Raw genomic sequence first — 21192 nt, 5'->3', positions numbered from 1 at the left:
CAATTAGCACATTTAAATTTATTGGAATCTTCTCTCACAGGACAGGCGTCCTTGGCGTGAGAGGTTCCACCACAAATCATGCATTTAGCATCCATGTGACAATGTTTGGTTCCATGACCCCACTTTTGGCACTTACGGCACTGAGTGTGGTTTTGGAAATTCCCCCCAGGCCTGCGGAAATGTTCTCATGTAACACGGACATGGGACATAATACAGGCCTTTTCCAAACTTTTCATATTATTTAATTCATTTTTGTTAAAGTGAACTAAATAAAATTCTTGAGAAATACCCTTCTTGGAAGTACCAGCGCGAGATTTCTTTTTCATCTTAATTACTTGGACTGGTGAAAATCCAAGTAGGCGAAAAGACGGCTTGGGCAGGTTTTGTTCTATTACTGGCATTAAATTTTATGAAATTTGGCCACAATATTCTTTGATATGCAAAGAATGTTTAGGCCAAATTTGAGCCAGTCAGTCAGTCTTAAAAAACCCCCCTGCCAATAATAGAACAAAACCTGCCAAAGCCATCATTCCCCCTAATTCAGAAATTTTAATTTTAATCTCATCCAGTGATTTGTCGTCACTAGGGAGACCTTTCAAAACGACTTTGAACAATCGCTCAGTTTTGTCGTCGTATGTGAAGAATTTATGGCGCTTCTCAGTTAAATACTGTTGGGAACCATTGAACCACCAACAACACTGCTTGCTCACTGGTAGCAGCTCGTCTGCTACCCGTTGATGCGCGATAGCAAGAACAACAACAATATTCTGCCATTATGTTATGTATTCAGTCCGCACGCTTCTTGCGAATGTTTGTTTATGTTTAAGTTCGTCTTCTAATAAAGTTTTTAATATGTTTATTTTGTATGTGCGCGTTTAACTAATGTGCAACGATGCACTCGAACACCCCGTCGGCGCGTACATAACAGTGGCGACGAGAAAAAGTTAAGATTGAGAACATTTACGCGCGAGTGCAGTGAAAGTGTTTCCATCACGGAAGAGGCGGAAAATTTCAGAAGCCGGCATGTTTTCGCCTCCCGGTGATAACCCATCTGGATCAGTGCCGCCGGTAAATGGACTGCAGCAGACACAGCAGAGTCAATTTCAGCAGCCGGAAGGGCGAATGCAGAATCAGCAGCCGCTGCCAAATCCAATCATTCGACCAGCATTATTCCATCCCAGTGTTTCCCAATCCAGTACACACGTACCACTGGGTCAACAGCAGCAAGTGCAATCAAATATTTCGTCGATTGATCCGATGATGCTGCACTTCTTCCAGCAGATGCAACAGCAGTTCAACCTACAGTTTCAGCAGCATCAGGCGTTTTTAAAGCAGCAGGAGGAAATGTTCCGGACGGCCTTGTCGGCGATGTACCGCCAAATTCGGAGCTGTGTGTGAGATGGTTAGTGATAGCAAGTGAGTTGTTTGTGGTCGCTATTTAGTTGGAGTTTTTCCCGTGTTATAAGCACCCATGCTACGATTTCTATCGACGACGTGTTACCTGGTCCAAGCGACTACCTGTTAATCATAGTGGACTACTCTGTGCCGCCGGCATCGATGCAAAATTATCACTTTAAATAATTTGCAATCTCGGAGTCATCCATCTTATTGCCGTTGTCGAACCTATCGTTGCAACATTGTATGCTACACCATCCGAATCACTCACTTGAATGAACCCCAACAGAGCACTCACTCGTTCGGTTCTTACTAAAATGGGAAAAGACAAACCAATTCTCACCGTTCCTGTTGGTTCTGCCGGCAGCGATAATCAAAACAAAAAACGATCGCGTGAAGATTTGGACAGGACCGACGATGATGGAGAAAACTTTGATCAGCTGTTGGATCGTATCAAGCAAATGATAGAGGAAGGAAATGCAAAAATTGAGAAGAAGATCGAGTCTAGCAACGCATCTCTTATCAATGAAATCTCCACATTGCGTGATGAAGTGAACCAGCTTAAAGTTGACTACGCTCGGGATTTCAATGGATTGAGTCAAGCAGATGCAAAAACAGCCGAAGAAGTACGACGGAATAAAGATACTGCTGGTAAACTGTTGAAGTCAAATGACTTGATTCTCACTGGAGTTCCATACAAGCCAACTGAGAATACTGATGATTTCCTGCAAAAGATAGCTGTAGCCCTTGGCTATGGTGACTCGGATGTTCCACCCGTATTTTCCAAACGTCTAGCTCGTTTGCCCATCGCTGCTGGAGCAACGTCGCCTATCCTGTTCCAGTTTGCATTCAAGGCGTCCAAGGATGAATTTTTCCGTCGCTATTTTTCTATGAAGAAACTGAGTTTGCTTCATCTGGGCTTCGATGTGGATAGGCGTATCTACTTCAATGAAAATCTCACCGAATCTGCACGAGTTATCAAGGGAGCTGCACTGAAACTGAAACGCAGTGGTCATCTTCAGAACGTGTACTCCAAGGAAGGAACTATTTTCGTGAAAACTCTCGAGGATGTTCCAGCACTACCGATCTACGATTTAGACCAGTTAGCTGAATTTGGAAGCAGAAAGTAACCCTATCCTATACATTTTCTTTATTTCCTCCAACATTATTTCCATGACTCCGTTCCTCACGCTATCCGTGTTTTCTTCCATCCTAAAAGTTAAACGTTTGGCTCGCCAACACGTTTCTATTCACGTGGAGTTCATCGTATTCTGCCGGTGCCGATGTTGTTGCTGTTGGGATTGTTGTTGCTGTTGTTGCCCACCGTTTTGCCGAAGTTTCCGTAGCCATTAGCTTCCAATTGGATTTGCGATCAAAAACCACATTCGTAGTAATTAAGATTAAGTAATGATGAATTCAAATATTACAAATGTTGTCTTGTTCATAGATTTAGTGCTCCTTTCATTCCTACTTCCCCTTCAACCTTGCCAGCCTTTACTTACACTACTGTTTCTCTTCTTGTTCCGGGAGATAAAACAAAACGCACTGATTCTTGTTAGCAAATCGCCAAATATACGTTGCGATACAGCTTAAAGCTGAAATTTATTCTATGTTAAAAGTTGAACAAATATTATAAGAGTTAACTTACATTTATCAGTGTCGAAATCAAATGTTTGAACTAAAACTAATAATTGATTTTACTGGTGTAGAGAACAAACTTTTTTTCATCCGGCTCGATGCACGTTCTATTGAAAAATGGCTGCAGGTAGAGTTTTCAAACTCAAACCACTTCCGCTTAGCATACGTACGATGATCTGACAGCTTTGTTGTATTGGGCGTTCATCGGCAAGCTGATCTATGCTGTCAGTTGCCGACATCGTCCCCCCCGTAACACTGGTCATCGCCACCAGTTTTACCCTCTCTAGCCACATCCAACACAGCCAATTTTGATACCGACCTTCTCAGTAACCCCCTCGCAGTTTGAACTAGTGCCTGCCTAACTCGACCATCTCCACTCACAATCACTTCTAGTACTCGTCCTCTCTCCCAGTGACCTCTAGTTGAGCCATCCAAAATAAATACCAAATCTCCCTCGGATATAGGCTTAACGTCTGCAAACCATTTTTCTCGTCTTGTAAGAGTTGGCAAATACTCTCTCAACCAACGTGTCCAAAACACCTGCAGTTTCCGTTGTATTTCATTCCACGATCCTTTCAAAGCCCCAGCGAAATCATCCGGTTCCATTCCTGGTTGTCGACTCCCTGTAGAACTGCCCAATAAAAAATGGTTAGGAGTAAGCGATTCACTTTCTTCAGAGTCAATGGGAAGATATGTTAAAGGTCTGCTGTTCACGATCCACTCCGCTTCAACCACCATTGTTTGGAGTCCTTCATCATCCAACTTTGGATCGGTATACGCAGATTGCATTGCCGTTTTTACCGCACGAACCATTCTCTCCCAGGCACCGCCCATATGTGGGGTACCTGGGGGAATGAATAGCCACTTCGTAGCTGTACCAGTGAAACTAGCCGCCACATCACCATTGATGCGATCCCGTTGTTCTCTTAGTAATCTATCTGCTCCTTGGAAGTTAGTACCATTGTCTGAATATATTTCAGACGGTACTCCACGACGACATATAAATCGTCGTACGCACTTGATACACGATTCAGAGGATAAATCATGAGCGACTTCTACATGCACCGCACGTACGGTAAGACATGTAAAAAGGGCGATCCAGCGCTTAACGTTACTTCTGCCCACTTTCACCAAAAAAGGTCCAAAATAATCGAGGCCCACATAGGTGAACGGTTTCGTGAAAGATGACAAACGTGCTAATGGGAGTGGTGCCATCCTAGGAACCTCTGGTTTCGTCTTTTGTATTTTGCACCATTGACAGTTCCTAGCAACATGCCTAGCAACCGTTCGCAACTGAGATATATGGAACTGCTGCCGTAACTCGTTCACCACCGTTTCGGTATTTCCGTGTCGAAAGGTGCAATGAAACGCTTCAACAAGAAGTAGGGTGACTCGATGCTTCCTAGGCATGATAACAGGAAACTTAACATCTTCTGAAATAATAGGTGCTGCTCCGATTCTTCCGTCAACACGAAGGACGCCAAATTGATCCAAAAAAGGGGAAAGATTATATATTTTACTCTCTTTTGCAGTTGTTGTGGTTTCATTTCAGGGTGCATCTGGTTATTAGTAAGTACAACCATTTCGTCTGGATAAGACATCCATTGTACCATGCGGGTCACATACGTTTCTCCTCGCTGTAGCTCCGATTGTTTCAAATGACCGCTTTCTAAGATCTCGTTACTTCGCTTTCTTTTCAGGTTGTCGACGTACCGGTATACATACGCCATTGTCCGTACAATTCGCTTCCATTTGGAAAATCTTTCGAAGTTCAACAAAGACTCTGGAATCTTGATTCCTTGATGAACATAGCATGAACGCAATTCTTCTGTGGTGTTGTGTAATCCAGGTTGTTGGGGCCACTGACTCTCTGGACTTCTCAAGAACTTAGGCCCAATGAACCATTCGCTATTTGGCTTCAATCTCACTTCTGGTCCTGATCCCCATTTGGTTGCGGCATCAGCGGGATTCATTCCACTCGGTACCCAACGCCAATCTTCAATGTTAGTAGCTGTTAATAACTCACCAATTCTGTAAGCAACATACTGCTTATATCGACGATGATCCGCCCGGATCCATGCTAAGACAGTTGACGAATCACTCCAAAGAAATCTTCTTTTTACGAGCACGGTATGGCTATCCAGAACAAAGCGCATCAGACGTGTACCTAACACAGCGGCCTGCAATTCCATACGTGGGATTGACATTGGTTTTAGTGGGGCAACTTTTGCCTTTGCCGCAACTAATGAACAGACCGCAGTACCATCAGCGCCAATCACACGGTAATATGCAACAGCAGAATAAGCTTGCTCGCTGGCATCCACGAAAATATGCAGCTCAAGATTATCGTACGCAGCATTTTGGAAATAACATCGCGGTACTGTCAACTTTCTTACGATTGGAAACAGAGCTGTCCACATATGCCAGTTTTCACATAATTCGTCGCACACCTCGTCATCCCATTGCAATCCCGAACGCCAAGCCTCTTGCAGCAGAATTTTACCGTGAATCGAAAACACACTCAGTATTCCCAGCGGATCAAAAAAAGCCATTAAACACTTCAGCATTTTACGCTTAGTTGGCCGTTCTCCACCCTCCAGCATAGCTTGGATGTCATCCTTCATCGTTACGGGGAAACTCAAGGCATCAGCTTTTGTTGACCAAAGCATACCAAGTACACGTTCGAATTTATCGTTCTTGTCCACTATGAGCAGTTTCTCACCATCATGAACCTCTGCCTCTCCTAATTGGTCCAACACGGATTTGCTGTTAGACAGCCAGTTTCGTAATTGAAAACCGCCTTCCTCATGAATCATTCTCACTTCATCTGACACTCGAGCAGCTTCTTCTTCGGATTCGAAGCTATCCAAAAAATCATCAACGTAATGATTTTTTATAATGCCAATAGCCGCACGTGGGTAACGATCTGCAAACTCTTCAGCATTTTTGTTTTTGACATATTGTGCTATTGCTGGTGCGCAGGATGATCCAAAAATAATCACATCCATCAAATATACTTCTGGCGGGCTGGAGGATCTGCTCGCCAGAGAAAACAGTGGAAGGTTTATCAGTGTCCCGCAACAAGATTTGGTGGAACATTTCTTTAGATCAGCCACCACTGCAATTGAAAACTGACGAAATCGAGCAAACACCGCCGGTAGCTCTGTTAACTGATCGGGTCCTTTGGAGAGGAACGAGTTGAGCGAAACACCGTCGACAGTAGCCGCCGTGTCCCAGATAATGCGGGTTTTGCCAGGCTTACGTGGGTTAACCACTACCCCCAATGGTAAAAACCAGACTTTTCTCGGATCCATGTTATCCAGTTCCACTTTACTTGCACGATGCGCATAACCTTTAGATTGGTACTGCATTATTTGCTGATGCAGGTTCTCTTTAAGCTGCTGATTTTTAGACATTCTTCTTTCCAGACATTCGAGTCGACGTAAAGCCATCCCATACGTTTCTGGAAACTCCGCATGATCGTACTTCCATAAAAGACCTACTTCAAACTTCTTCCCAATGCGCTTAGTCGTTGTGTTCAAAATCTTCTTGGCCCTTGTCTCCTCATGTGAATCTATTGTCATCGGAGGGTTGACTCCTATTTCTTCCATAGCAAAATAATTTTTCACTGTTTCATGTAGCGTTTTTATTTCCTCACATTCACATGAATGATAATTCAACGATTGTTGCAGTTTCGAATCACCTTTACCTCCGAAAACACACCATCCCAATCTCGTACGTACTGCCACAGGTTCTCCAAATTTTCCCTCTATCGTTTTCAATGGGACAGACAGATGTAGATTGTTAACCCCCACTAGCAAACGAGGCATGGCCCTTTCGTAGCTTTTAACTGGAATTCCATGGAGATGTCGAAACCGTTCGATAAGTTCCTCAAAGCGAAGATCCTGTTGAGGGAGAGCAAGCTCCCTCACTGTCTGAACGTCATTCACTTGAAACTTTTTTCCGTTAATTCCAGATATGACTAGCTGTACGATTCTCGAATCCGACTCTACCCTTGACATATTACCCGTCCACTTGAGACACAACGGTTCGTTGGTTCCTATTGCCCCAAGTTGTTCAGCAAGGCTGTCTTCTATCAACGTCAGCGATGACCCATCATCAAGAAACGCGTATGTATCAATAGTCTCGCGAGGACCGTACAAGGTGACCGGAATGATCCGGAATAATACTTGTTGTTTGACTTGCAAGTGGGTGTGATTCTCTGCGGGAACCGGGGTACTCAAAGTTGGTGCATATTTATTAGCGTGAAGCAGCCGATGGTGACGATATTCACATTCGTTGATACCACACACTGATGCATTCCTACAGCTCCTTCTTCCATGTGCATTCAAGCAGCTTCGACAGAGTCCATTGGCTTGAACAGCTTTCCAACGTTCATCTACGGATAGAGATACAAACAATTCGCAATCGCTGACTCGATGAGCAGATTCTTTACAAATATAACAAACTCGTTGCTGATCCTGCCCTTGCATTTCCTCAGTACTATGAGCGAATAGTGATCCTCTTGACGATTTAGATTTTGACTTCTCAGAAACACTACTTTTCGCTGCCCCAGTATACAATGTAACTTTACTCGCAGACACCACTACACTAGACATGAACTCACCGAACGTCTTCAAATTAACTACCGGATACTGCTGCATATATCCAGCCCACTCAAGCTTCACATGAGCAGGAAGTTTGTCAACAAGTTCCATTAAAAGGGTTGGGTTTGACATGTGTGCTTCTTGTCTTGCTGCCTCGAGATGGTCACACAGGCTTTGTACCGCCAAACCAAAGTCGATTAGGCTGTCCAATCGCTCAGATTTTGGAGCAGGTACCGCACGAACTTTGTCTAGAAGAACGTGAACTAATAGTTCTGGTCGACCGTAGAGTAGTTGGAGAGTTTGGAGCACTTGAGGGACAGACTCTGGGAGTAGTAAACGACTCTTTACAGACTCATATGCATTGCCTTTAAGGCAGCGTTGAAGGCGGGACAAATTTTCCACATTGCTGAATCCACAAGCAGCTGTAGAATTTGTATAGCTGCTTATGAATATAGGCCAATCAGCAGGGTCACCATTAAACGGTGGTAAATCACGCGGCAGAACTTGTCTGGCAGCTAACTGCGAGGAGCTGAGAACAAAATTATCGATTGTAGGCTGATCTTGGGTGATCATCCTAACTGTTGGGTCAGAAGGGAAGTTCCTGAAACCCACATTCCCGAATTGTGATACCATGTCTTGGAACGTCTGATTATAACTCGGGTGATATGTATTGGCTTGGGTAGGATTAGAGTGTGGCTTACCTGGTTGTGTTGGGGGGGAAGGAACTGCTTCGCTACTTACTGCACCACCTATCCGTAAAGATGGTAGATGACGTGGTATGACGCCTTCCGGACTTTGTTGAGCAATTTATTTACCAGATGACATGGGGTAAGAAGTAGCTGCTGCGTTTCTCAGTACCGAATCCGTTCGATGGCGGTGAGGGTTTTCTGGTGTGATGGTTTCAAAATCTTTACGCTTTTCCCATAGTCCAAATCGATTGACAGGTCGCTCCAACTCTGTCGGATTTGTGTTTGAAACCGCGCTAGTAATTTGTTGCTGCTGGTCCCAGTTTATATCCGCCGGATGAGTTTGAACTTTCTGTACTTTCAATGATAGCGACGTAGACGGCGATGCTGCATTTCGGACACTAGCTACAGGTTGCAAAATCCGCGGAGCTGCTACTTGGTCTTGACCTTCGGCGCCCTCTGCTAGATTCGCTGGATTGGCTAGCCACTGCTTTACATGATTCATGCTCGTTCGTCTGCTCACTCTGCTACGGTTGCTATGATTATCTTCCTCCTCATCGTCGATTAGTTTTGATTGCAACAGCTCATATTTCTCTTGAAGAAATTGTTTTTCTGCTTCTAATTCACGCTTCTCAATGGCTCTTCGTTCTTCCAGCTGTTTGAGCTTCAAATCAATCCTTGCTGCTCGAACACTAGCTGAGGTAGAGAGGGAGCCGCTGGCGGCGGATTGGAATTTTTGACAATTATTACAGGCCCACTGTCGCTCGGAAATTGATGGCGTCACTGATGCACACCTCATGTGCCACCAGCTGTTGCATTCGTCGCATTGCACTAGATCATCGAAAGAATCCGGCCGGTCGCATGCAATGCAGTTTTGCTCCTCAGCGCTGGATTCAGCAGAAGTACGCTTTGCTCCTTCACGTTTTCTTGCTTGCATGATAAATCTTTAAGTTTTGTTCCGGGAGATAAAACAAAACGCACTGATTCTTGTTAGCAAATCGCCAAATATACGTTGCGATACAGCTTAAAGCTGAAATTTATTCTATGTTAAAAGTTGAACAAATAGGGTAACCGGCGGTAATGTTGGCCCTGGATGTAACATTGGCTCATCACGCAAATTAATCAATATTTCAGCGATAATACGTCGATTTGTAGGGAGATTTTAACCACTGCTTCTTTAGAAAAGTGTATCAAACATATATCTGCTTCATAACTCTAGATTTATTCACTTCTTAAACTATTAAAAGCAATTATGTTACGTGAAAAATCACTTTGACTCGGTTTTTTAGCAGCCATATTTCGTTGTCTTATGCAGGCTGGCTGTACTAGAGTTTTTCTTTTGCCCAATAAAAGAGTTAACTGAATGAACATACCTGCTTTCGCACATCAGATGAATGGATAACAACCACACTATGTCAGCTATCATTTTTATTCCACAATTTCTATTAGTATAGCGACATTATCAACCAAAACTTTTCTGGACAATACTGGGGGCACCCGTAGTCAAATGTTGGCATGCGCTTTCGATTTGTAGCACTACGTTAGTATAGGTGAAAATCTATCATCAAAACTAGAGGCCTGAATAAGAGAAACGCGGATAGGTATGTGCCGCCAATCGAACCGTCAAAAAACAGCAGCCAATCGAGCAGGAGACCTGTCAAGCAGCCAAAATGTTGGTTCAAATACTGAAAACGGCCAAATTCGATTTAATGCCATTTATAAATAAACAAAATTAAATGTATTTTACATTAGTTTGCAATAATATATGCAAGTCATTTATAGATTCTGAAATGAAATTCCATTGTTTATTGGATTCTATTGTTATGTGATGTGGACACATGAAATAGTGGATTATGAGATTTTATCTACATACACCATTTCTTCCTTTTCATGTGTTGTTCTCTCATGAAGAAGATTGAAAGCAGTGTTGTCAGAGTCATGTTTTCTATCCGCGTTTCTCTTATTCAGGCCTCTAATCAAAACATTCTCACCAATAACCCGTACTGGAGAAAATAACCGAAAGCTGCAGATAGATAGAATATCCGATGCTTGCGATTGAGATGCTGAGAATTTTTGTAAACACAGGTTAAATCCACTCAGTGGTTAAGTTTCATTCACTAATTACATAACGCTAAAATCAACCCACTCCAAGCCTCTAGTAATGCTCAATGTATTGTAGGGTTCTGAAATTCATAAAGTCCTTAACGCTCAGACAAGTACCCTCCCACAACCTAAAACGTCATGTAGTTTGTGAACGCCGAACGGGTTGATGCTTTTCTCGAAACACGATATAATCGCTTTCATTCGCACAACATACCAAAAATAATTGCCTACCTTACGGCTTCCAAACACGATTCAAGCGAAAGCGATTCAAGCATCAACCTTTTGGGTTCGATACACCATTTTCTACATAATTTCGCAAATAAATGATTCAATTAGTGTATGAATATCTTCTTTCGCGCGAATCCTACAAATATTTTCTCATTTAACCCTTAAATGCGCAATGTTGTTTTAAAACAACAAACCGAAAATACGTTTAATGTTAATAATTCCAATGGTTATTTACGTTAAAAATATTTCCGACGAATTCTAAAAAAATCGCCTTGCGCCTTTAAGGGTTAATAATGGAACGATAGAATGGATCGTATATTTCATTAGATAAACTTTCAACGTCATTTCATTTGAATAATTTCAAGTCAAATTACTTGACAAATACCTTCATCATAATTTAGATCTACTATTGCTTGCAAAAAGTATTTTGATCTGTAAAATGATACCGAAAAAGTATTCTTTCAACTCGGGTAGTTGAAACACGTGAGAGATTTGAGAGGATTCACAACAGCTGATCGATATAGAGAGGAGTGGAGTCAAACGCACGTACCAATCATGAAACTTCAATGCAGGCAGAGTTAAAAACAAGCATCCAATAATTGTATTTATGAATAATTGTGTAATAATATCAGGTTGTTGGCTCAGTTATAACTGTTTATGCACAGTACAAAGCAAGGAATTGCCTAGAAAAAGTTTTACAATTGGCTTTCTTAAGTAATGCGTTACGCATCATCGCCACCTAAAGCATTGTTTACGTTTTGGAAAAAAGTTTCTTTGAAAGTATCGCGAGAGCGAGAGCAACACAACTGCCATGGTTTCAACTAGCAGTAAATCTCAAAATTATGCGGCAGCCAATAATTAACGTATGCAATTTGTTTGAAGGCATTACATGAGGGCTAGAACATGTAGCCTTTTTGCAATTGCAATTTTTAATACAGTTTTCATTTTTCTAAACTTCTTCACTTGCAAATATGGTAAATATTTGGGAAATAAATGATTCATATAATAGTATTTTCGTTAGCATGTCCTTGGTAAGCGTGCTATTAGGGGAATCAAAACCGCACTCTCACAATCCGTGTGGTAGTATTTTACATGCAACCAATTAGAATTCACGCTCAGTCAGATGATTTGATTTTCTCTATTTGTTTGCATGCTGCCTTTTTTCAACGCAAGCAAAATGTCTGGCACTATAAACAGCAACCCGTCTTTATCTCTCGTATGTTCGAAATCAACAATCACTCGTCCCAAGTGGGCTGAAAAATTATCCACCTGATAGGGACAAGGATGCCGACGTTTTGTCCATTTCTCTCGAGACTTTCGCCGGTTTTAATGAGATATTGCGGACATTCATCGTCGTTTTTTGTTATTTGGCGTCAACACCAAATGTAAGCAAGCCGGCTGGTGGAATAATTCTGGTTGGAAATGCAATATATGAAGATTTATAACGATAAATGTGCTCAACCGTAGCATAATGGGCCAAGGTTTGAGCCGTTACCCCTATTATAAGAGTTAACTTACATTTATCAGTGTCGAAATCAAATGTTTGAACTAAAACTAATAATTGATTTTACTGGTGTAGAGAACAAACTTTTTTCCATCCGGCTCGATGCACGTTCTATTGAAAAATGGCTGCAGGTAGAGTTTTCAAACTCAAACCACTTCCGCTTAGCATACGTACGATGATCTGACAGCTTTGTTGTATTGGGCGTTCATCGGCAAGCTGATCTATGCTGTCAGTTGCCGACACTTCTTTTTCGATGATGCCGGATAATAAGGCATTTTATGAGACGTTTCGCGGTGGCCCGATTATTTATTTCTAATGTTTTGTTTTGGTATGATACTGCGTGAACATTCCGTTAGGTCCGAACACAAAATAATGTTTGTAACGTTTTACTTTTTATTCGTGTTTTCTTCAGCATTTCATGCTTAGAATGCAATAGTATGAATAATCTATCAACACGTTTTGAGAATCACATGAAAAACTTTGTTCTAAAACCCGGGTAGACGAAAAGTAAAACAGGCAAAATTTATGATGGGACCCATCGGAATGTTCAGCGCGAAATTACAAAACAAACGGGCTCCCACTAATTGTCAAAGTAGATAAACACAAGGAAAGCAGCTGTTTCGATCTGTCTCATAAAATGCCTTATCATAATAATTTTATTGCACGTGCACAAAGAGGTATTGCTGTTATTCCGCGAGTTGTTATGAATGTAGCTCTACGCGAAGATTACATAAATATTTGTCATTTGAATGCACAAAGTCTATGTGCTCGTCAATTAAGTAAGTTGGATGAATTTAAAAATTGTTTTGTTGGTAGTAAAGTGGACATAGTATGTGTAACAGAAACATGGTTAAATGAAAGCATAAGTGACACAACAATCGCCGTTGATGGTTACAGCTTATTGAGAAATGACCGCATGACTGGTCGAGGAGGAGGAATTTGTATCTATTATAAAAAATCTATTGACCTCAAAATTCTTGATGGTTCCAGTACAGTTACTAGACAGGGTGATGCTGAGCGAACTGAATATCTGTTCGTCGAAGTAAGAGTAAATGATTTAAAAATTCTACTTGGAGTGATATATTCTCCACCAGATTCAGATTGTTCTGATCTAATTAATCTGAAACTGTCAGAAATATCACCTAACTATAAGCAGATAATTTTAACAGGTGATTTCAATACAAATATGAAAAAAGTTTGCCCTAAAACAGCCCGTTTTTGTGACATACTCGATAGCTTTGGACTGCTTTGCGTCAATAGTGAACCTACTCATTTTTATCCCGGTGAAAGTTCATTAATAGATTTACTCATAACAAATGACATGAACCTTGTTCTTAATTTTAATCAAGTGGCAGTCCCTGCTTTTTCTCAACAAGACATGATTTTCTCGTCACTCAATATAAAACGTAAGAATAAAGAACATCGTAGAATGTTTAGAGACTATAATCGAATAAACTATTCAGAGTTGCAAGCCGCTCTAGAAGTTTTAGATTGGTCGTTACTTTATAGTATAACCGATTCTGATACTGCTCTTGATTTCTTTAATTACCACATATTTCAATTGTATGAACGTTTTGTTCCATTACGCATCCCTAGTCCTAGAAAAAATGCACCGTGGTTCAATAATGATATACTAAATACAATTATTGCTAGAGACGTAGCATATCGCCAATGGATTTGCAACAAAAGTGCATCTGATCATCTACAGTACAAACGACTACGTAAAAAGGTAACACATCAAATAAATAAATTGAAATCTAACTATATGACCTCTAATCTAGAGTCAGCCAGTTCAAATAAACAGCTCTGGGCCAAATTGAAACACCTTAATGTTACTGGCAGTGTCTGTAGGAATAACACGCCGTATAGTGGTAAAGAAATTAACGCCTTTTTTAGTGAAAGTTTTACACGAGATCAAGTACATTCTTCGATACCACCATCTAATTTTGATGGCTTCTCGTTCAGTCCATGCAATGGGATCGAAGTTTCGAATGCTATTTTCTCAATCTCTTTTAACGCAATCGGTATAGATGGTATTCCTTCAAAGTTCATAAAGATAATCCTTCCGGCTGTAATTACACCAATAACTTATCTTTTCATCTCAACCGCTACATTTCCTCGCGCTTGGAAGGTTGCGAAAATTATCCCGATACCCAAGAAACCTGCTGGAGCTGGTATGAACAATCTCCGTCCAATCAGTATTTTGTGTTCGCTCTCAAAGGTGTTTGAGAAAATTCTCAAGATTCAGGTTCAAAGTTATATACAACGTTTTAATCTTCTAAGTCCTTATCAGTCTGGCTTCAGATCTGGCCATAGTACCACTTCAACACTCCTCAAAGTCAACGATGATTTACAACAGTGCGTTGACAGAAAAGGTGTTGCTTTTTTGCTTTTAATAGATTTCTCTAAAGCATTTGATAGAGTCTCCCATGTCAAACTACTGCATAAATTGTCATATCAATTCAGTTTAAGTCGTGATGCTGTTTATCTAATAAGATCTTATTGCATTCGCGTACTCAAGGAGTGGAATTAGATGACAGTCTATCCAGCCCCATCAACATTCTATCGGGTGTACCCCAAGGATCAGTTTTAGGTCCACTGCTTTTTTCGGTATTTATAAATGATTTACACAGAAAAAAATAATGAAAAGTAATCAGCGCGTAAATAATAAAGACGGGGAAAATTACACTATTCTGGGCGTACATGGATCTTTTCCAACAAGTTCACCCTAAATGTATGCAATTTACATAGCATTATGACACTTATGTATTCGTATAAAAAGTGACATAATGCAATACAAATTGCATACATTCAGCTGATAATATAGTTTAAATTTATGCTCTTTTTGGCATTCCCTTTATGTGCATTACTTTCGTGTGAATTTCACCAACTTTTTCTATCTGTGAACCAACATTCTTAAAATACTGTTTGATCCGAATGTTTGCAGATGATGTACAACTGTATATTTCTCGCTTAACTTTTCAAAAGGACCTAAGTAACATTTTTTTCATGAATTAATTTGAATAGCGCAATCAACAGAAAAACATGAAAGCTTTTGATTGCAGTACTTAAATTAATTCATGAAAAAAAATGTTACTTAGGTCCTTTTGAAAAATTAAGCGAGATTTGTTCAGGTGATGCTAACTTAGAGAACTTAACGAATTTGATTAATTTTGACCTTTGTAGTGTTGTAATGGTCGATAAATAATTTGCTTCCATAAATTCATCGAAAACCAAAGTAATGTTCATCTGTAGACGACATATTCGTACAATTTTACCTGAATTAAAAATTGATAACGAAATACTAGAATATGTCGACAGAGCTCGTAATCTTGGCGTAATTTTTCGGTCTAATCTCGAATGGGATTCTCATTTAAATGCCCAATGTGGGAAAGTCTACGCAGGCATTAGACACTTACGACTAACTGCAGGAATGCTTCCTACTTCTACAAAACTGAAACTATTCAAATCACTTTTGTTGCCCTATTTTTCTTATGGCGCAGAATTAATTTTAAATGCTTCTGCTGCTGCCTTTGATCGTTTAAAAGTGTCGCTAAATCATTGCGTTAGATGGGTATTCAACTTATCTAGATTTTCTAGTGTAACACACCTTCAGCGGCAATTGTTGGGTTGTTCTTTTTATAGCTTTTTTAAATTGCGAAGCTATGTTACTTTATTTAGCTCTTACTCTACAAGTATAATTGAATAAATAAATAAATAAAAAAATAAATAAATTCTCGATTCGCTAGCGAGTAACATCCGCGAATTCCGGTACGAGCCGGATCAAAACGTAACATTTGCTGGATGGTACGTGCGGTACGAAGATCTATTCGCTAAAGACGCCGTTCGACTCGACGATGAAGCCAAGGTAAGACTGCTGCTACGGAAGCTGAGCCCATCGGAGCACGAGAGGTACACCAGTTACATCTTACCGAAGAGCACGAACGAAATCCGATTTGACGACACAGTGAATAAACTGAAAAGTTTAGTACATTCAAAGTTAATTGCCTATATACCGGGTATTAAGCCACCCGGTGTGGAAATTAATTACTATGTCTGAAACTTGATTATGCATATGTACAGCATGTGATAGATTTAGTTCGGAAAAGGTATTGGAGGGTAACCGCCCTTTCGGTGGGGTTCCAGACATAGTAATTAATTTCCACACCGGGTGGCTTAATACCCGGTATATAGGCAATTAACTTTGAATGTACTGAACTCGAGTGGCGATCTCTCTTCGCTTGTGTGGTCGGGTTGGGATCTGACGACCAAACTGGCACAACCTCACACAACCCTACTTCATTGAGCGCCGTTGCTGATGACGCAAGTGTGTAGGAGCCGGACAATACTAAATACTCATCCTACTTGGTTGACATGTGTACAAAAATACATTTGAGAGAGTTAGTTCTGAAAATGTATTGCAAGAGATCGGCTGGTACCTGGTGCTGGGAATTTGGTTTCATCAGTACCCGCTAAGCTGCGGTGGACGACGGAGGTCCTTCGTAGCTTAGTAGGGAAAGCACCTGTCATGCGAACTGGGGTCGTGGGATCAAACCCCACCGAAGGGGCGGTTACCCTCCAATACCTTTTCCGAACTAAATCTATCACATGTTGTACATATTGAAAGCCCTGAGCTTCCCCTCATACAATTCACCCCGGCAGGGCGGCCTAGAGCAGGGTACTCCCACTTACCTTCGGATTTCGGATGGACAAAATGAGCAAAACTAGGAAATATTTCAAAATTAAAAAACCTTATGTTCTATTCTGACCTCTTGCTCCCCCTCGCTACGGCACTGGTCGACTCACTGCTCTCGTTGGGGCCCCTTCGTCGACGACAGCACAGCAGCAGCAGCAGGTAAACTGGTCTCCTCTTTCTTCCTTTTCTTTCGCCTTCTTCCTCTATTCTTCTTCGTCTTCTTCTTCACACTTTCGACTTCTTCTTTCTCTTCTTCTTGCTTTCGGGCTTTAGGGACTGCCTCCGGCAGCCGTCCTTGACTTTTAGCTAGGGGAAGAGCAAGCTCCTTTATCAGATCCCCTAGCGACGCTGGTGTACAACACCGAACCGACTACTCGCCGTAGTAGGCCCCGGCAGATTCCACAGAATTCTGCCCCAGACAATACGCCCCTTTGCACTGTCTGGCTTCGTCCTTCTTGACTGTTAACTGCGGGGCGAGGAACTCTACTGGCTGAGCCCCCACAGTAAGGACGGCGGGTGTTCTTGGGATCTTTGCTAGACCGCCGGGAAGCGAAATTTCCTTTGCGTTTAGCTTCCCACTATGGCGGCGATCCAACACCCTTTGCACTGCACCTTCACAGCACTTAATGTTCCCGAACCACGGCACTTTCGGGGAACTCCTAATTTTCCACTCCCGACGATGCTGGGAATTGACCATCCAGCCGACGCACGCAACTCAAAAACCACAATTCACTTTTTGCGGACACAAAACCGGCCGATCCACCGAAACGCGTCTTCACTTCGCCGTGGCTCGTAAGTTTTTCTTCCCGTCATCGACCAGACCAAAACAAATAATCGCCATCGCTCCTGCCACCGTGCTCGACTGTTATGTTGCTTGTGTTGATGTCGCTTTTAGCCTACGGAGGAGCTCTGGCGCTAACTTTATTTTAAAATCTGACTTAACGGACACTATAATTTAAAGGCAACAATTTAAAACGCTAAACAACAAAATCTAAACAAACTTTAATTGAAAAAACAAACGAATTAAAATATTTACAAATCCACAGTGGTGGTGCATGTTGCCATTAAAACAAAAACAAAAGCATAATGGGTAGCCAGTTAAAGCGACGCACAAACTACCCAAAATACACTCGGCGACAAGACTAAAAAAAACGGGTTAATTGTAACTCGCAGGTTACAATCTCGCCCACACCGAGGAGAAAAAATGGCAACATTTTTTACTAACTCTAACACCTAACACCGATAACATTGATGATAAATAACGAATTAAAATAGAATAAATAAAAATATGGGGAAAATAAACAAGAAAAATAAGAAATCTGCCTAACCTACCGAAAAAAGACAGCTTCCACAATTTTGAACAAAATATATTACAATTTCACAATTAGGTATACGACCGAACAAAGACATCTTAAATCGGTACATCGTCTCTTCCGATATAGTCTGCTGACCAGGACTGGGACTCGCCCTTGGGCGAAATCAGTCCACCATTGACACTTTCGAGTAGCAATAAAAGAGCTAAGATCTTCCTCGATTAGTTTTCTCGACACGTGATCCATCCTGGATTCCTAAAACTCTGCTAGCCTCCGGTCAAGGATTGTTCAACATAGCAGCGGAACGGTTGTCGCGGCATTATAAATTTTCCATCATTTCACTTTTTTTTGCGACTGTCCAGTATTCCTGTCCTCACGGTATTCATACTTCCTTAAACAGCTGGGGTTCTGATTCCATCCACATTCATTCAAAGTGTATCACTCTCTCATCTCACTCACTGGCCGTACACTTGCACACGATCACACTAGACATTTGAACGAACCCCGCCATTTCACAACACACTCATACTTTACATTCACACATTCTCTTTCAGTTACACTCATTCATTCACGCATATCATTCGTAACCACACAAAATACCAAAATAAACGGACAATAGGGACGCAAGACTTATGGCCTTTTCGCATCAACTGTTCCCAATTATGAGAACAATTGAGCTAGACCTGACGGGACAACTAGTCAATTGCGTATTGATTCCAAAAGGAATCAACAGAATTTCCCTAATACTAATGGACAAGTAACGACGAAGTAAAAAAATAATAAAAAATAAATAAATTAGAAAACATTTAACATGTTGCCATCATTGCGCTGGAATATAACTGGAAGATTTTTCTTAGTGTTTTTGCGCAACATAAATGACCAATGATATTGAAATGCTAATATTATCTTCCAAACTTGGACGTACATGTTCATGATAGCATTAGAGGCGAAAGTATAGAATTGATAGTTCCGTTAGGATACGGCAGGCATGAAGAATGTTTTTATAGAAGTCGATTTGAAAGCGAGCGGAGGGCAATATTTGTGATGGCACATATCGCACGACCTTCCTTCTGCCAAGCTCCCGTATGAAGGGGGAGGGAAGAATATCAGTGTGGAAGCTGATATATCTCCACTGGCAAAAGGAAGGTGGTTTGACTTGCTCATATGCCATCGCGTGCGGAAGGATTTGCTATCGACGAGTACTGTCTCCAAATTTCTAATATGACATCAGCATTTAGTCGAATAGGATTTTTATTGCACAGTTCTGTTTTCTCATTGCGTCCGTCTCGTCGCAACCAACTTGGCTGCCTCGGAGAGAACAAAGCAGAGAAAGGCACTGCTGCTGTACCGTCGACCAATAACAGCTGAATTGATGGATGCCCCCACCAAGGGTAGTACACTAAATTAATGATTTCGTGTGTGTTACTTCTACGTGAAGTTAAACGATTTACAATGATATTGAAATGCTAATATTATCTTCCAAACTTGGACGTACATGTTCATGATAGCATTAGAGGCGAAAGTATAGAATTGATAGTTCCGTTAGGATACGGCAGGCATGAAGAATGTTTTTATAGAAGTCGATTTGAAAGCGAGCGGAGGGCAATATTTGTGATGGCACATATCGCACGACCTTCCTTCTGCCAAGCTCCCGTATGAAGGGGGAGGGAAGAATATCAGTGTGGAAGCTGATATATCTCCACTGGCAAAAGGAAGGTGGTTTGACTTGCTCATATGCCATCGCGTGCGGAAGGATTTGCTATCGACGAGTACTGTCTCCAAATTTCTAATATGACATCAGCATTTAGTCGAATAGGATTTTTATTGCACAGTTCTGTTTTCTCATTGCGTCCGTCTCGTCGCAACCGATGGCATATGAGCAAGTCAAACCACCTTCCTTTTGCCAGTGGAGATATATCAGCTTCCACACTGATATTCTTCCCTCCCCCTTCATACGGGAGCTTGGCAGAAGGAAGGTCGTGCGATATGTGCCATCACAAATATTGCCCTCCGCTCGCTTTCAAATCGACTTCTATAAAAACATTCTTCATGCCTGCCGTATCCTAACGGAACTATCAATTCTATACTTTCGCCTCTAATGCTATCATGAACATGTACGTCCAAGTTTGGAAGATAATATTAGCATTTCAATATCATTGTAAATCGTTTAACTTCACGTAGAAGTAACACACACGAAATCATTAATTTAGTGTACTACCCTTGGTGGGGGCATCCATCAATTCAGCTGTTATTGGTCGACGGTACAGCAGCAGTGCCTTTCTCTGCTTTGTTCTCTCCGAGGCAGCCAAGTTGGTTGCGACGAGACGGACGCAATGAGAAAACAGAACTGTGCAATAAAAATCCTATTCGACTAAATGCTGATGTCATATTAGAAATTTGGAGACAGTACTCGTCGATAGCAAATCCTTCCGCACGCGATGGCATATGAGCAAGTCAAACCACCTTCCTTTTGCCAGTGGAGATATATCAGCTTCCACACTGATATTCTTCCTCCCCTTCATACGGGAGCTTGGCAGAAGGAAGGTCGTGCGATATGTGCCATCACAAATATTGCCCTCCGCTCGCTTTCAAATCGACTTCTATAAAAACATTCTTCATGCCTGCCGTATCCTAACGGAACTATCAATTCTATACTTTCGCCTCTAATGCTATCATGAACATGTACGTCCAAGTTTGGAAGATAATATTAGCATTTCAATATCATTGTAAATCGTTTAACTTCACGTAGAAGTAACACACACGAAATCATTAATTTAATAAATGACCAACCCGAATGGATCGAAACAATCATTGAACGCACTTCGCACACTCACAGAAGTGAGAAAACAACAGATGATTGTTTTGATGACATCGCCGAATGCGAATGATGCTGAAGCGATTGGTAAATGTAAACATAAACAATCCAGCCGACCCGTCGCGATCGTTGCGACTGTGATTGTAATAATCATTCGTTTATCGCGGATTCTGCACGGGTAGATCAAACAACCCAAATTTTGAGTTG

General features: G+C 41.4%; 3 protein-coding genes across 5 annotated transcripts in view; 1 reads left to right on the top strand and 2 right to left on the bottom strand.

Moving 5' to 3' along the window:
- Positions 1-21192, bottom strand: part of LOC134211772 (integrator complex subunit 3 homolog) — a 225563-nt gene that overhangs the window by 63545 nt on the left and 140826 nt on the right. The gene's annotated exons all lie outside the window — the stretch shown is intronic.
- On the top strand, positions 710-1409 carry LOC134215955 (uncharacterized). The gene has a single exon (XM_062695020.1). It carries the CDS (start codon positions 1024-1026, stop codon positions 1396-1398), a length of 375 nt encoding a protein of 124 aa, XP_062551004.1. The 5' UTR covers positions 710-1023; the 3' UTR covers positions 1399-1409.
- LOC134215671 (uncharacterized) lies at positions 6137-12329 on the bottom strand. The gene is made up of 3 exons (XM_062694806.1): positions 12176-12329; positions 6186-9356; positions 6137-6151 (listed from the first exon to the last, which is right to left on the bottom strand). The coding sequence occupies exons 2-3, from the start codon at positions 8271-8273 to the stop codon at positions 6137-6139; spliced, it is 2103 nt and encodes a 700-aa protein (XP_062550790.1). The 5' UTR covers positions 8274-9356; positions 12176-12329.

The sequence above is a fragment of the Armigeres subalbatus genome, chromosome 2 (assembly GCF_024139115.2).
Source record: "Armigeres subalbatus isolate Guangzhou_Male chromosome 2, GZ_Asu_2, whole genome shotgun sequence".
In the NCBI taxonomy this organism is placed as follows: domain Eukaryota; kingdom Metazoa; phylum Arthropoda; class Insecta; order Diptera; family Culicidae; genus Armigeres; species Armigeres subalbatus.
The sequence above is the reverse complement of the archived record's forward strand: the minus strand, read 5'-3'. Positions and strand labels throughout refer to the sequence as shown.